We start from the raw sequence: 15813 nt of genomic DNA, 5'->3' as shown, positions 1-15813 counted from the left end.
CGGGATGACAGAGCCGTAAAACTCGGCTGCAGTGACTGATGTTTGGTTCTTCTGTTGCTACATGCCGGCTCGCTTCTTCCTCAATTTCACTTTTAATTAACGAAAAAAGGCTAGAAAGAAGTCCCGGAAAAGGTCGGACATAGTACAATTTGGCAGATGGCGTGACAGCTTTAGCTCAACTCCTTGCTCGATACTCTTATAGATCACGCTCTTTCAATCAATGATAGCACGCGTTTCATTCGAAGTTAATCATAAATGGAAATTATCGCGCGATGAATGTTAAACTATCACGCGATAAACGATAAACTATCGCACTATAAATGAAAAATTATCGCGCGATAAATGATAAATTATCGGGCGATAAATGGGAAACTTGTTAGGTAGCAGGTGATTGACTGTCACGCACGTTGTTTCCGTGGACGAGGGGACAATGGCTGCAACAGTTGGAAAGTTCTTTCTTAACGGGTTGGCGATGCAGAAGTGACATAATGTAATCAGAAAGATTAGATAATCCACTCTTGTTCTCAGACACTGACAGCCATCGCAAAATCAAGGTTTACTGTACTGATTCACAGAGCTACGTGTCGCAGAAGTATTGTAAAGTACCTCTAAATGGTTTTTTAACGAAAATAAAACGAACTATTGACTTCAAAACATACCTCAACTATGGCAGCCATCGTCGTCCGCGGAAACAACGTGCGTGACAGCCGATCACGTGCTACGTAACAAGCCGTGGAGGCCTGTTTTCTAATCTGGAAGGCCCAGGAGTTATTACTTTACTTATTTCACCAGGGTTCAGCGCCCAGTTATTCAAAGGCCGATTAGCGCTAACCCGGGGTTAAGTTTCAATCTGGGTTACTTTATTCCCTTCTTAAAAGACCTATTTCAGATAATTTCTTCAATTCTTTTTTAGAACATCCAGGCATCAAATTGTAGGCAAAAATAAATATACTGAATATGCCTTTAAAGGTTTTAGATCTGAGGTCAGATTTAACTCTAACCCTAGGTTATCTTAACCTAGCTTTGAACAACTTGGCAAAGGGCAGATAGCATTATCCAACGGAAAAATCGCTATCAGGCGGAAAAGAGACAGCAAAACGTGTAGCTTTATCCACCGGATTGAGTTTTATCCAGTGTATAACACCATCCAACCTTCGAACAACCGGGGCCAGGTGTTCATGATTTTGTTTACAGAGAGACATCCGTCAACAAAAATTAGAATTCATAATCTTAAAGAGATCATGAGCAAATAAGGTAATCCCTGTGGAGAGTGCAGCGAAAGGGATAAAACTCTACAGTCTTCTTTCAGTCTGATTGGTTCCCGCAATACAATAACCCCACAGGGTATATTTCTAGACCGTTGTTGAACTTTGCAATAATAACATGAGCAAACACTTTTTGACTACAAATCTTTGCTTTTTTACGTTTAACCTCAAATGGTTCTAAAAATGTACAAAGGGATTTTCGCTCTGGTATCACTGGCGTGCATCTTGCTCGCAGGTAATTCTTCTTTTTCATTTTCGTGACCTGTCTGTTTAATATGACCTGTAAAGTTTTTTTTTTTTTTTAAATGTTGAATTAGTAATCAGCAAGAACCGTTGGACATGAAAAAGGGATGTTTTTAGTTTGTATAAGACTATTTCATGAGAAAAAGTTTCTCTATGGATGAGCAATTTCTTTCCGGGTCATCCACAGTGCAATCTAGATTTTCAGACGGTAATAAAATTTATCCCTACGCTAATGCTTCGCCGAAACATCTTTACCGGCTTATTTCAGAGACAAACTCTACTTGACTCACGAGTGAGATGCCTTGTGTGAGTATGTGCATCCAAATACTTTTTAACGTTCAATGTTATCTTACATAAGCAGAAAAAAATTGTTACAAAACGTGTTTATCGCGCTTCGTTTTGATCAGTTGTTTCGATCAGTTGATGATCAAGAAAACAAAAGTAACAGATAAGAGTTTGTTTCAAAATAAAATTGGAGGCATTTCTAGCGACAAATTTAAAATGATGTATTTCCGAAAATCACATCTGCTTCCCCGGAAAATTTGTATCGCTTAATATTGCACGCAAACATTGCGGATAACTGTGCAGGTGAAAACTACAAAATTCGCTGCAGTAACCTGATTTTCACAGTTTTACCTTATCTTGTATGCTTTTTTCAACAATATTTTTGATCAAGTTTCCCAGGTATAATCCGAAAACACTGGGAAAAAATTGGATATATATGACCTTCTAAACTTGTTTGTCGTAATTATACATATCTTCGTTAGCGAATCAATTTTGTCGGGTTTTCATAACACTTCTGTTAAAACGCTCTCACATGTTTGCTTAGCAGAAGAAATCTTAGCAGAAGATCGACAGATAATGGACTCTTAACTCGAGATCTTAATTCAAGGCGCTGTAAAAAAGAGAAGAAAAAATCACCGCATTATATTGGTCTGAAATGATATGTAATTAACTTTCAGGCTGCATTGTGAGTAGTTCCTCTCATTCGCCGCCATTTTCATCATTTTTTTAATGTTAAATGCATGTTAAATTCATCCACCCTGGTAAAGCAGTCAGAGTTATTTTTGCATAAACTTATACAAAATGAAAATAGCTGAGTCAGTTTTGGCTGACGGTCGGTTTGTACAGAAGACACTCGAAAGAATTACATAAGGCGGTACACAAAAGGTTTCTGCAAATTTAACCTTTCTTATGCAAATATAGACCAGAAGCGGAAAAAAAAAAAAAAACAAACGCAACTCTAGATTTGGCATAAAGCTGAGAACAGTTGGCTTTTTTGTGCTGATTGAATTTGGCAATAAACTATGATAGGAAGTTCCGAGATGAAAATCGAAAGGCTTCTTTTTTGTGATGAAATGTACTTTCTTGAACAGACTTGCTGGAAATTATAATTGATTCAAGTACTGTTAATAACATACGCATGTAATAAATATTCGAAATGATTCTTTGAAAGTACTTGATAATGACAGTTTTACATGAGAAAGAAAAGTTCAGGTGACAAGCTCCATAACAATTTCATCTGTCAATCAGGCTTTCTGAGCGAATATACAAAGACAATGACTTTAAAAATGAAATCATTAATGAACATTATGATAATAGTGCTCGTAAATTTAGGAAAAATTTAAATTTAAAGGAGAGCACCAAAATATTTTTGCCGGGGATGACTACTTGGAAAAGTTATTTCTTTGAGTTCTGTCTCTTAACGATTATCGTTATTGGAATGAATTATAATTTGCCTAAGTGATGTTCTAATCAAGATAAAATTATTTATAATCTTCTAAGCTGAATGGCTAGAAATTCCTTCTCAATAAAAGAATGGGTGAAAATATTGTTAAAGAAAAAACAAATTATGTGCAGGTCTGAAAAAAAAAGAGGTGTCTGCAGAACGAAGTAAACCCATTTAATTTTACCTGCTTGACATGTCGTGGTTAAGTGCACTTCTAATGAACGGAGCACAGTGGTACAATTTTCTCTCGTGCACTAAGTGTTCAGTGAACGCTGCACGAGCTGTAATTGGTCACGTGGTGTAGCTGACGTCAGATGAATCTGGTTTTTTACGGCGTACAGCTCGCAAGCTTTTATTCGGATTTACTCAGAATTTTGTTTATAGATGTTTCTACGAAATTAACATGGAGATTTGTACAAGCAACTTTGGAGAAAACGAGTTTCTAACAACTCAAAAGACACGTCAACAGAGACGTTGAGGATTGTTTTGGCGCTCAGACATAATCTGTCACCTTTCTTCTCTTGATCATTGTCTAAATCGGACAGTTCTCCATGCTTGTTATGTACGTACATTTAAAAAATTTGATGACATAATCAGTGGCATATCCCTTTCCTTCAATAGAATATAAGTAAGAACTAATCAGAAAGCTTGTTTCATTCAAGTTATCAATTAATTTCTAATTATTTGATTGTTTCCTATCAGATCTGCCAAAATCCGCTGGTGATAATCACGTCATCGTGAGTAAATGCAGTGAAGATATGAAAATGGAAAAAGACATGATGTGCGCGCACACGTTTCTCAGGGAAATGAAAAATGGCACCGCAAACTGCAGGTTACTTATTTCAGAATTTGATACTCATTGGCTATTAGATTTTAATTTTTTTTATGGCTTCGTAAAAACTACCTCTACCTCGAACTAAACTTCAAAATATTAGATTGCTAAGGATCCAGTTATTATTTATTGCCGGATTGTGAGGGGGAAGTCGGAAGGTTTTGGGGAAATCACGTGGTTTGCAGGGCAAAGGAAGACTATAGAAATTGACCACCAAGTGACTGCCAATGAGGGGGAGATCGTGAGAATGCTACAGAGCCTTACAGGGGGATCCGGTCCCTCGGAAGCTGTTAGAGGACACAATACAAAAGAGGCAACCACAAAGCATTTGGAGAAAAAGGGGCTTGATATAGAGAAATCGCGAACGAGAGGAATCGAGGGAAAATATTCTTTGATGAACAAACCATCACTTGAAAATAAAATTTCTGCCATTTTCGATTCTTTGACTAAAACATTTTTTTTTTCACTTTTTCAGTCATGAATTAATGAATTTCATGGGCTGCATTAGGAACTTTACACTCGACCAGTGCTATGGTGATTACCTGAAAACTCATCACAGCATGATGGAACCAATGAGACGAATGGCCGACATGAAAGCCAGAATTCACAATTTTGGCCGCTTGATGTGTGGTATGGACGGAAATGGTTATAATGTCACAGGGCTACCTAAGAACATTACTGACCTGCTGAAATGCAAGAAAGAGTTTTACGACAATGGAAAAGGCTGTGCTAAACCGTTCCACGACAAATTCAAGGCCAAGGCTAAACCAGAGGACTTGTGCAAGTAAGATACCAAAACTCAAATGAGGGTTAAAGTAATCTGGGATTGGTTCAATTTTCGTTTTAAGCATTGTGATTGGTTAAAAACTAACTCCCGCCACTTTCTCAACCAATCAAAACTTGGTTACTTGTGTTTTACCGCGCTTCTGGCCGTTTGTATTTTTCTTTTCTTTTGAGATCTAATTAGCTGTTGTAATAAGTTTGGTTTTGATTTAAGACATTCAATCGAAAAGCGCTCTAACGAGCTTTTTTTCTGAGTTTTCTTTAGGAATTCTATCACATGGCCATGCCTAAGCTCTTGACGAGGCCTTTCTTCTAGATAACTTAAACTTCAGCGGTAGCAATTTCAACTGCGATGAATCCGTCCAGACCCAAGACTAACTCGTTAAATTGGAATACTCTTCCTGAAATGTTACATGAAAACAGTTGAATTCCACAGCGTATCTAGGAACGAATGACTTTAATAACTACATTACATTAGATCTTCATGATTAATGAAAAGCATCATCGATACATTTGAGTCGGGAAAAGAAACCTCTAGGGAAAAATTTCCATAGATCATCTGGCTCTGTACGCCAAAGATTATTATCTATTTCAGTTTTTAAATGAAAGCTAACAAAGATTTATTTACCTCACAATTGAAACGATAACAGTAATAACTGCTTTTTTCTTTCAGATATTTCATGAAGGCAAAGGAGTGTCAGGTAGATTTAATGAAGAAGTATTGTGCACCGAGCAAGCCCCACAAGCCTGATCCCTTTAATCCATTCTGTCCCGGTGAAAAAGATCCGTCCTCTCATGCAGGAGCAGGAAAACTAAACACGGGTGTGGCCCTCGTATTTGTGGGCCTTGCTCTTCATTTTTTGTCGTAAGCCTCTGACTGCGGATGCACATGAGTTTTCCAGTTTACACTATGACACTGTTAGTAGAATCATAGCAGACAGCTTGAACAAAAGAATTTTGCGAAATCTTTATTTCATGTAGATGTCGAATGCATCCGTCCTCACGAAGCTCAGAATTTTACTATTGAATCAGCAATTGGAAGATTTTCCCAGATGTTATGCGAATGACAAATGTTAGTTTTCAAAGTTATCATACCCATTTTATTGTTATCATTTATTAGCCTGCCGTGCTTGGAAATTCCTTTGCCTGTTTGCTAGCACTGGAAATGTATACGTACAATAAAGCACTTTGAACACAAATAACATGGCGTGTTTGATTAGTGTTGCAGACAGTAGCCAGCCATCCGACAGACCACGGGGTGTGTAAACTTATTAAGCTCCATTATGTTGCAAAGAGAACTCTATTGTCGGTTTAAGAGACAATGACGCGAAAAACTGATTTTAGAAAACGAGCTAAAATAAAAACCAAGCACGTTTGGGCACTTCTAGTTTTTGATTAGTGATTTTTTAGGGAATTTTTGCTAAGCATCAGCGAAAATGAGAAAAAATCAAAGGAGAATTTATCAGCATATAAACTGCCCTCTGGCCATATGCCTGACCGTCAAACGATTTTAAATTTGAAAGTTTTTTTCACAGTTAAGTCAGCTGAACATAATCTCCTTGGATCTGGTTCATGTGTGCTTCAGCCACCTTATATGGTCTTGTCACTATTTCTTGGCCATGGTATAATGACAGAAATAAAGTACTCTTTTTTCGGTTGCTGTGTAGTATATTAAAACAGGAATTCACCTTAGTGTCAGTGAAAGTGTTAGGTATTTACTTCCACTTCGGTGAATATTTGTTAATTATAGCTTATATGTTCTCTATCGTTTGTCAATGTACATATTGTTTAAATGTAGGTTTTGTCGAGCGTTTAATAACAAGCCTCTGGCTCGGAAGGCTAGGCGTCCACTCTCGTGTTTCAGACATTAAATAAAGTTATCCTTGTCCATATTTTCACGGAGTCTGCACCGAAAAATTGATTAAAACTTGTTGCGAGTAGCAGTTGTTTTATATTTTAATTTTATGGAAAAGGAATGTAAGTAAATAAACGAAAAAAAAGTTAATTGTGGATATGCCATGTTCAAGCAGACGAAGCGCCATTCGAGAGCCTTCTCATGTGGTTATGTTTATCACATCAAGGTAAAAATCCATGTGGGATATATTACTCTAACTGTAGTTACGGGCCTCCTTTTCGAAATAACAATTGTGTATTTTAGTTTGCTTTCTTTTCTGGTTCAAAAACATATTCAAACCTGCTAGATAGTCGTTAGATGATAGATTTGGAGACTTGCTACAAAAGTAGAGCTTTCGAAGCTGACCCTTACGAAATGTCAAAGTTGAAATGAGACCTCAAGATACCTACGCTATCTAGGCTTAAACTAATATCATTTATTTTCCGATTTCTCTCTTTTCTTTTCTATTTTCTATTTCTATTTTTCTTACAAAAGAATGCAAGGTGTCAAAGGGCTGCGGTTAAGGTTATTACTTTGTGATGCATGACTGTTTAAAATTGCATGATTTCACGACATTATTTAAGAAAAAAAATGCTAATTTCCTTATAGCCGGTTGGTTTTGAGGTCTCTGGGGCACATACACTGTCTGGACTGCAGGTACTGACGATACTAGATGGATGTCTTCTCGTTCTGGTTCATTTTGGCATTGTATTCCGTGAAAACATTTGCTCAGCGATGTAAGTTGACGCAACGATCTGAAAATGGCTTGGTTCTTCTTGATAACGTGTACAAATCATTCACTGTGGATCGGTTGGCTTCTTGTTATATTGCCTGCAATTCACAGCCTGCGTGCCAAAGTCTTAACTTCAGGCTGAGTGACAAAACTTGCCAGTTTAATAAAGAAACTAAGTTTTCCTGCCCAACTAGTCTGAAGCAGAATGAAGGGTTTATTTATGCTGATAACCCAAATCGAGGTGAGAATATCCTTAAAATACTTGGGCTTTTTTATCAGTCTGCGACTGTTAAAAAGTTTATGGTTACATTTTTTATATGGTTTTGCCTTACTGTTTTCAAGCAAACTTGTGTAAGCCGACAAATTTATTTTTTCCTTGTTACTTCGACAACTGAAGAAATTGGAAGACATAATTTCAAGGGACTTGGTAACGTAAGAAATCCACTCAGTCACAAGGTCTCAAGAATACGTAATTAATCTGCGTCATTCCGTCGAAAAGTAAACTTCAACCGTAAAATTTGCTAGAATCTAATCTTCTATCGTCAAATGGAAACATTTCTAAGAGCCGAACGGCGTAAAAACTGCCTTATTAGGAACAGCTCTTAATTATGGTATTATTAAAACTTTTGTTGGCCTATCATCAACCGCAGCTTAAGACGTAAAGTGATCAATACGTTGTAACAAGTACCTTCATTTAAAAAAATGTTAATTGTGCTGTGTACAGTCGTATGATAAGTTGATTACGCATGCAAAGTATAATGATTTGTTTGCATATTTTCATGACAGCTTTACTCGGGTCAGTTCCCTTCAGAGCTGCGAATTCTTGTCAACATATCATTCAGAGTGGAGATTCCACTGGGAGTGGAGAGTATTGGGTCGACCCGCAGGGCAATGGGAACTCCTTTAAGGCTTTTTGTGACATGACAACTGATGGAGGTACCTTGGTGTTTTTTGTTTTCAATTGTTGATTTTATTTTCTCGGTTATTTTTACAAAAGAAGTTTTTTTAATTCAAAGGAGGCTGGATGATGGTGTTAAACATTATTTTAGCAAGCTCTCAATCGTCATGGTGGAATGCCACCGCTGAACAAACGTTTCAAGGTATGCGTAACTATGGAAACGGCAAAATGGCTATAACCAAAAGCGCTATGAACCAACTAAGAGCGTACATAAACTTTACCCAGATAAGATTTCATTGCAGCAAAGAAAAAGGAACAACATTCCACGTCAGAACGACTCTGAACAACAAAGGTGCAAAAGTGGTGCGATATTTCAGCGGTGAAAGAGATGAGATGCCGGACTCGTGTGACTCCTTCGTCCGTGTGGATGGTGACAACTCAAGACTAGCTCAGAATTGTGCGACATGGGCATATCATGGTAAGTGGGGACATGTCAGGCATAATGTTGGAGAGAATCGTCTGTACAACTACGCAGCATTTGTGGCCCACAGTTATCACTGGATAATTTCTACTGGTGGCCACTGGATGTGCGATGATAATAATAGCAACAACCTGTCTGCTGGAGACTTTTGGAAAGTTTATGTCCGTTGAAATGCACATTCTTGCAATAACTTTGTAATAGGACGAAGCATAAGTGAACAGAGAGAAAGTCAAATGGAAATCAAATAGTATACAAACTGATGTCTAGCCATATGCCTGACATTCGAATGATTTTAAATTTAATAGTTTTTTTCACATCTAAGTCAACCGAAAACACAATCTCCTTGGATCTGACCTACATGTGTTTCAGCTACCTTAGATGGTCTTGTCACGTGCAACTCCTTCGTATACTTGACTCCCCTCACATGGAACCTTCGTTTGATTTCCATGAAGTCTTGAACTATTATTTAACAAATTTCGCTCTAGCCTTGTTAATGCCAAGTGTTGAGGGTACCAGTTTTTTAGCTGTACATAATATGACATTTTTATTCTTAATTTGTAAGTTAGTATAAGTTTGGATACTAGCCTTGGACATATTTAGAGTGATTTTCATTACTATATACCGCAGGGGTGAATAATGCTTTCCGCGCGCCCTTATCTCTTGGTTCAGAGGTGATTAGCAAGTACTATTACCTCCGAGCAGCCAAAGAGACAAAATCGCGCGTCAACAATTTAATTTCTGATTATTATTTGATATTGACAGAAACAAACCAATCGTTTTGGTTACTGTGTAGTATATCCAAAACAATTTTTCACCTCAGTGAAAGCGATAGATATCTACCTCCACTTCGGTGAATAATTGTTAATTATTGTTTTTTTAGAGGGCACGGTAACGAATCCTGCAATCTGATTGGTTCTTTACCCGGTCAGTATTTTCCTATCTCTGCCCACGGGCCACGGTAACGCTTTCGTGAATCGCCGAGTACATCCCAACTTTCGTTGTCATTTTTCATAAATATACCTCGTTTTCCGGCTGGGCAGTATTTTAAAGCAAACAAGTCGGTCACTACCTCAAGCCGATAAATAACTTATGAATCCTCTCTTTTCTCTCTCTCAAATCACTTTGGTTGACAGAAAAATATTGGTTTCAGAATGAATTTGTATCAACAATAGTGTCATTACGTTGGTTGACAAGCGGCCTAAAAACTGTCTGCAATTAATTTTAATCGTTCACAAAAAGTACCCAGAAAGTTAAAACGTGAGGTATTTGGTTACAGTTAAACTGAACGATGGAACTTTCATTCATTTAATATCTGAATTTTCTCGAGAAAATTGTTTGTAGAGAAAGAGCGAGCAAAGTTTTAATTTAAGTCCTACAACAAATATAGGCTCCCGGTGAGTCTTTCCAATTCCGTTCAATTTGGACATTTGTACCGTAAATTACACAACAGAAACTGAAGGAATTTTTTGGGAAAAGGCCGCATTAAATTCCCTTGTGTCTCGTTGGAGTGTGCCGTTCGAATTTAGTTTTTGTGAAGGAAAGACCAGATTTACACACGCTATTGCAGCAAACAAACGAGCAAACTCTCACAACTTCAAAACAAAAAAAATTGAATTTACTCACAATTACTTTCCTCGCCGTTTACTTAATGAACAGAGGTAAATCTTCGTACATGAATGAATCGTCGATGAGAGTGAATAATACTTTCCGTTAGATCATTGACTGATTTTGAAGAAAACATTGTCGTGACAGTCCTTGCCAAACTAGTTCCGTTGTTTTTCAAATGCTCTTATGCTTTTTTTTTTCTTACGCGCTCTCTAATTGACAGGTGTCAGATTGTGACAGATACTTGTAAAAATAATGTTTCAAAGTTTGTTTGGAAGCCTTTTAAATCGCCTTCATCGTTACGGAAAAGAAAATGTTTCGCCGAGGCATCTCTCTTTAATTTGCTTCACCTCTATTTTAACTACCATTTACTCGCTCAAAAATTGTTCAGTTTATGGAAGATCTTTGCGTATTTACAGCCCTAAATCATTCGGGTTCTTTCGGAAAGAATTTCGTCAAGTTTAAAAACAATAAATATGTTATTTACCGGCTAAGGGTCGGTCCGTATGGTGAAAAACTGTGACCTCGGTCTTGAAAATGCTGCCCTCGGCCTACGGCCTCGGGCAGTATTTTCAAGACCTCGGTCACAGTTTTTCACCATACGGACCTCCCAGCCGGCAAATAACATATATTTATAGCTTATATTCTCCATCCTTCGTCACTGTACACATTGTTTAAATTAAGTTTTATCGAGCGTTTTTAAAACAAGCTTTTGGCTCGGGTAATTAGGCGTCCACTCTCATGTTTAAAACATTAAATAAAGTTATCCTTATTCGTATTTTCACGGAGTTTCAACTGAAAAATTGATTTAAACTTCTTGAGAATAGCAAATATTTCATATCTTAATTTTACGGAAAGGGGAATGTAAGTACATAATCGAAAAAAAAAGAAACTTAGTTGTTGATATGCCCTGTAAAAACAGATAAGGTGCCATTCGAAAGCCTTCGCATCTGGTGATGTTTATCACATCAAAGCAAAAAAAATCCCTGTGGGATATGTTACTCTAACTGTGATTGCTTGCCTCTCTTTCCAAATAACCAATGTGTTTTTCTGTTTGCTTTCTTTTCAGGTCTAAAAACATATATAAACCTGCTAGATAGTCGCTAATTGATAGATTTGAAGACTTACTACAAAATATTAAGCATTCGAAACTGACCATTACGAAATTGGATTTCGGGTCACAAAAGAATGCAATACTTCAAAGGTTCTTACGGTCAATGTTAATACTATGTGTTGTATGGCTATTTAAAATCGAATGATTGCACGACATTTTCGAAGAAAAAAAATGCTAACTTCCCTACAGCCGGTTGGTTTTGAGGCCTTTAGGGCACGCACAGGGAACAGGACTGCAGGCACTAACGATACTAGATGGATGTTGTCTCGATCTGGTTCATTTCGGCATTATATTCGGTGAAAACATATGCTCAGCGATGTAAGTTGACGCAATGATCTGGACTTGGATTGGTTCTCCCAGATGACGTGTACAAATCGTTCACTGTGGTTCGGTTGGTTTCGTGTTGTATTGCCTGCAATTCACAGCCTGCGTGTCAAAGCCTTAACTTCAGGCTGAGTAACAAAACTTGCTAGTTTAAGAAAGAAACTCAAATGTCCATCCCAACCAGTCTAAAGAGTTTATTTATGCTGATAACCCATATCGAGATGAGAATATCCTCAAAACACTTGGGCATGCTTATCAGTCTGTGTCTGTTAAAACTTTGTGATTACATAGTTCTGCCATAATGTTATCATGCAAACTTGTGTGGGCCCACAATTTTTTTTCCTTGGTACTTCGACAACTGAAGAAATTGAAAGACATTATTTCAAGGGAATTTGGTTTCGTAATGAGTTCACTTAGTAACAAGGTCTTAAGAATACGTAATTAGTCTACGTCATTCCGTCAAACAGTAGACTTCGACCGTTAAATTTGCTAGAATCTAACCTTCTACCATCAAATTGACCCATTTCCTAAAGCCAAGTGGCATAAAAACTGTCCTATTAAGAACACCCTTTAGTTATGGAATTATAACTTTTGCTTGCTTGTCATCAACCGCGAATTACGATGTACAAGTACCTTCATTTAACAACGTTTATTGTGCTCTCTATAGTCGTATGATATGTTGATTACGCATTCAAAGTATGATGATTTGTCTGCATATTTTTTGTTGCAGCTTTACTCGGGTCAGTTCCCTTCGGAGCTGCAGAGTCCTGTCAACATGTTATTCAGAATGGAGATTCCACTGGGAAAGGAGAATGTTGGATCGACCCACAAAGCAATGGGAACCCCTTCAAGGCTTTTTGCGAAATGACAACTGATGGAGGTACCTTGGTGCTTTTTGTTTTCAAGTGTTGATTTTTTTCTCGGTTATTTATGGAAGCAGGTTTTTTTTTGTTTTTTAATGCAAAGGAGGCTGGATGATATTGTTAAACGTTGTTGGAAAGAATCGTCTGTACAACTACGCAGCTTTTGTGATTTCTACTGATCAACAACGACCTCTCAACTGGAGACTATTGGAAAGTTTATCTCAGTTGAAATACTCCTTCTTGCAATAACTTTGTAATATAACGAAGTATGAACGAGAAAGACAAAAAAAGTCGAATAAAAATTCATTAGCATATAAACTTCCTTCTGGCCATATGCCTGACAGTCGAACGATTTTAAATTTGACAGTATTTTCACATCTAAGTCAAATAAACGCAATCTCCTTGGATCTGGCTTATACGTGGTTCAGCCACCTTACATGGTCTTGTCACGTGCACCTCCTTTGTATACATGATTCCCCTCACATGAAACCTTCTTTTGTTTTTCTTGAAGTCTTGAGCTATTATGTAACAATTTCGATCCAGCTTGGTCAATGTCAAGTGTGGAGGGTGCCAGTTATTTACCTGTACATTATCTGAAATTTTTATTCTTAATCTGAAAGTTAGTATAAGTATGGATAGTGTTATTTTCATTACTATATACCGTACAGGTGAATAGTGCTTGTCACGCGCCCTTATGTTCTGGCTCAGAACATAAGGGCGCGTGATTATTGATTAGTAAAACTTATTTTCTCCGAGCAGCCGAACAGACAAAATCAGTCGTCAACAATTTAATTTCTGACTATTTTTTGGTATATTGACAGGAATACACTACTTTTTCTGGTTTCTGTGTAGTATATACAAACATGAATTCACCTTGTGGTGTAGATATTTACCTCCACTTCGGCGAATAATTTTTAATTATAGCTTACATATTCTCTATCGTTTATCAATGTGCACATTGTTTAAATTTAGGTTTTGTCGAGCGTTTTTACAACAACCCTTTGGCTCGGGAGATTAGGCGTCCACTCTCATGTTTTAGACATTAAATAAAGCTATCCTTATCGATATTTTCACGGAGTTTGCATCGAAAAATTTATTCAAACCAGTTAAGAGTAGCAGGTGTTTTATATTTTAATTTTATGGAGCAAGGAATCTATTACGAAAAAGAAAAAAAAAAACTTAATTGTCGATATGCCGTGTACAAGCAAATAAGGTCCCAGTCGAGAAGCTTATGATCTGGTGATGTTTGTCACATCAAAATGAAAAATCCCTGTGGGAGATGTTACTCTAACTGAGCTCACGTGCCTCCTTTTCGAAATAGCAATTGTGTATTTTCGCTCGCGTCTTTTTCTGGTTTAAATCATATTTAAACTTGCGAGATAGTCGTTAGTTTATATATATAAAGACTTGCTACAAAAGTAAGGTTTTCTAAGCTGACCCTTACGAAATGTCAAAGTTGACCTGAGACCTCAAGATGCATACGCTTTCTATTCTTAAAAGGTTTTCATTTTCTTTTCTCTTGGTTTTCTTTGTTTTTTGCTTTTTTTGTATTTTGGATTTCAAGTCACAAAACGATGAAAAGTGTAAAAGGGTCTTACGGTCAATATTAGTACTATGTGTTGTATGAATGTTTAAATTTGCATGATTGCACGACATTATCCGAGGAAAAATATTAATTTTTTTGTTTAAAAATTCTTGTCAACTTATCATTCAGAGTGGTGAGGTATCTATATATATATATATATATATATATATATAAATATTATGAGAGGAAAAAAGGACGTAACTACATTTCCCGACAAGCCTGTTTCGTGAATTGCTTCACTCTTCAGGGGTTTAATATATATATATATATATATATATATATTTATATAGATATATATCGCGTGCCTCCCTGGAGGTGTATTGTGTATTTTTGCTCGCGTTTTTTCTGGGTTGAAAACATTTATAAACCTGCTAGACAATCGTTAGATAATAGTTTATAGATTTCCTAAAATTTATTAAAACTTGTTGAGGGTAGCAGGTGCTTTATATTTTGATTTTGAAGAGGAAGTCAATAGAAAAAAGAAGAAAAAAACCTAACTGTCGATATGCCCTGTATAAGCAAACGAGATCTAACTCGAGAACCTTATGATCTGGTGATGGCTATGACATCAAAGGAAAACTCCCTGTGGGTTATATTACTCTAACTGAGGTCACGTGCCTCCCTTTCCAAACAACATTTGTGTATTTTTGCTCCCGTTCTCTCTGGGCTGCTACAAAAGGAAGGTTTTTGAAGCTGACCCTTACGAACTGTCAAAGTTGACCTGAGACCTCAATAAAACATACGCTATCTATTCTTTTAAAAGGTTTTGATTTTCTTTTCTCTTGGTTATTTTTTTCTGTTTTGGTTTTCAGGTCACAAAAGAATGCGAAGTGTCAAAGGGTCTTACCGTCAATATTAGTACCATGCGTTGTATAACTGTTTAAAATTGCATGATTGCACGACATTATCAAAGAAAAAGAATGCTAATTCCACCATAGCTAGTTGGTTCGAGATCTCTGTGGCACAAACAGTTACTGGCGATACCAGATGGATGTTTTCTCGTTCTGGTTCATTTTGGCATCATATTCGGTGAAGGCATTTGCTCAGCAATGTAAATTGACGCAACGATCTGAACATGGCTTAGTTCTCCTTGATCACGTTTTCAAATCATTCACTGTGGATCGGTTGGTTTCGTGTTATATTGCCTGCAATTCACAGCCTGCGTGCCAAAGCCTTAACTTCAGGCTGAGTGACAAAACTTGCCAGTTTAACAGAGAAACTAAGATTTCCTGCCCAGCCAGTCTGAAGCAGAATGAAGGGTTTATCTATGCTGATAACCCAGATCGAGGTGAGAATATCTTAAGAATAAATTTTTTTCCTGGTTATTTCGACAACCGAAGAAATTGGAAGACGTAGCGTCAAGGGAATTGGTTACGTAATGAGTCCAATTAGTTACAAGGTCTCAAGAAATGCAAAAAGTCTAAGTCATTCCGTCAAAGAGTATTAAAAAGAAACTAAGATTTC

At 37.1% G+C, this 15813-nt stretch overlaps 3 protein-coding genes across 3 annotated transcripts in view; all 3 read left to right on the top strand.

Annotated features, from left to right (window-relative positions):
* The first annotated feature begins 1364 nt into the window (after positions 1 to 1364).
* On the top strand, positions 1365 to 6118 carry LOC131789838 (uncharacterized). Its single transcript, XM_059107010.2, has 4 exons — positions 1365 to 1500; positions 3940 to 4069; positions 4545 to 4853; positions 5526 to 6118. Exons 1-4 carry the CDS (start codon positions 1437 to 1439, stop codon positions 5719 to 5721), a joined length of 699 nt encoding a protein of 232 aa, XP_058962993.2. The 5' UTR covers positions 1365 to 1436; the 3' UTR covers positions 5722 to 6118.
* A 1301-nt stretch (positions 6119 to 7419) lies between these two features.
* On the top strand, positions 7420 to 9028 carry LOC136284129 (fibrinogen C domain-containing protein 1-B-like). Its single transcript, XM_066173954.1, has 3 exons — positions 7420 to 7720; positions 8266 to 8415; positions 8496 to 9028. Exons 1-3 carry the CDS (start codon positions 7420 to 7422, stop codon positions 9026 to 9028), a joined length of 984 nt encoding a protein of 327 aa, XP_066030051.1.
* A 6222-nt stretch (positions 9029 to 15250) lies between these two features.
* The window catches only part of LOC131789819 (uncharacterized), a 1923-nt gene continuing 1360 nt past the window's right edge, over positions 15251 to 15813 (top strand). The window contains exon 1 of the mRNA XM_066158713.1: positions 15251 to 15637. Within this exon, the coding sequence (XP_066014810.1) occupies positions 15337 to 15637 (301 nt within the window). The 5' untranslated portion in view covers positions 15251 to 15336. The remainder of the gene's footprint in view (positions 15638 to 15813) is intronic.

This window comes from Pocillopora verrucosa, chromosome 11 (genome assembly GCF_036669915.1).
Source record: "Pocillopora verrucosa isolate sample1 chromosome 11, ASM3666991v2, whole genome shotgun sequence".
NCBI classification, from domain to species: Eukaryota; Metazoa; Cnidaria; class Anthozoa; order Scleractinia; family Pocilloporidae; genus Pocillopora; species Pocillopora verrucosa.
Note: the sequence above shows the minus strand (reverse complement) of the source record. Positions and strands in the feature narration are given on the sequence as shown.

Coding starts and splice junctions, on each gene's coding strand:
- LOC131789838 (XM_059107010.2), top strand. CDS start 1,437: ATGGTTCTAAAAATGTACAAAGGGATTTTCGCTCTGGTATCACTGGCG. Junction 1,501..3,939: donor GGCGTGCATCTTGCTCGCAG/GTAATTCTTCTT, acceptor GTTTCCTATCAG/ATCTGCCAAAATCCGCTGGT. Junction 4,070..4,544: donor AATGGCACCGCAAACTGCAG/GTTACTTATTTC, acceptor TCACTTTTTCAG/TCATGAATTAATGAATTTCA.
- LOC136284129 (XM_066173954.1), top strand. CDS start 7,420: ATGGATGTCTTCTCGTTCTGGTTCATTTTGGCATTGTATTCCGTGAAA. Junction 7,721..8,265: donor TGCTGATAACCCAAATCGAG/GTGAGAATATCC, acceptor TTTTCATGACAG/CTTTACTCGGGTCAGTTCCC. Junction 8,416..8,495: donor TGACATGACAACTGATGGAG/GTACCTTGGTGT, acceptor TTTAATTCAAAG/GAGGCTGGATGATGGTGTTA.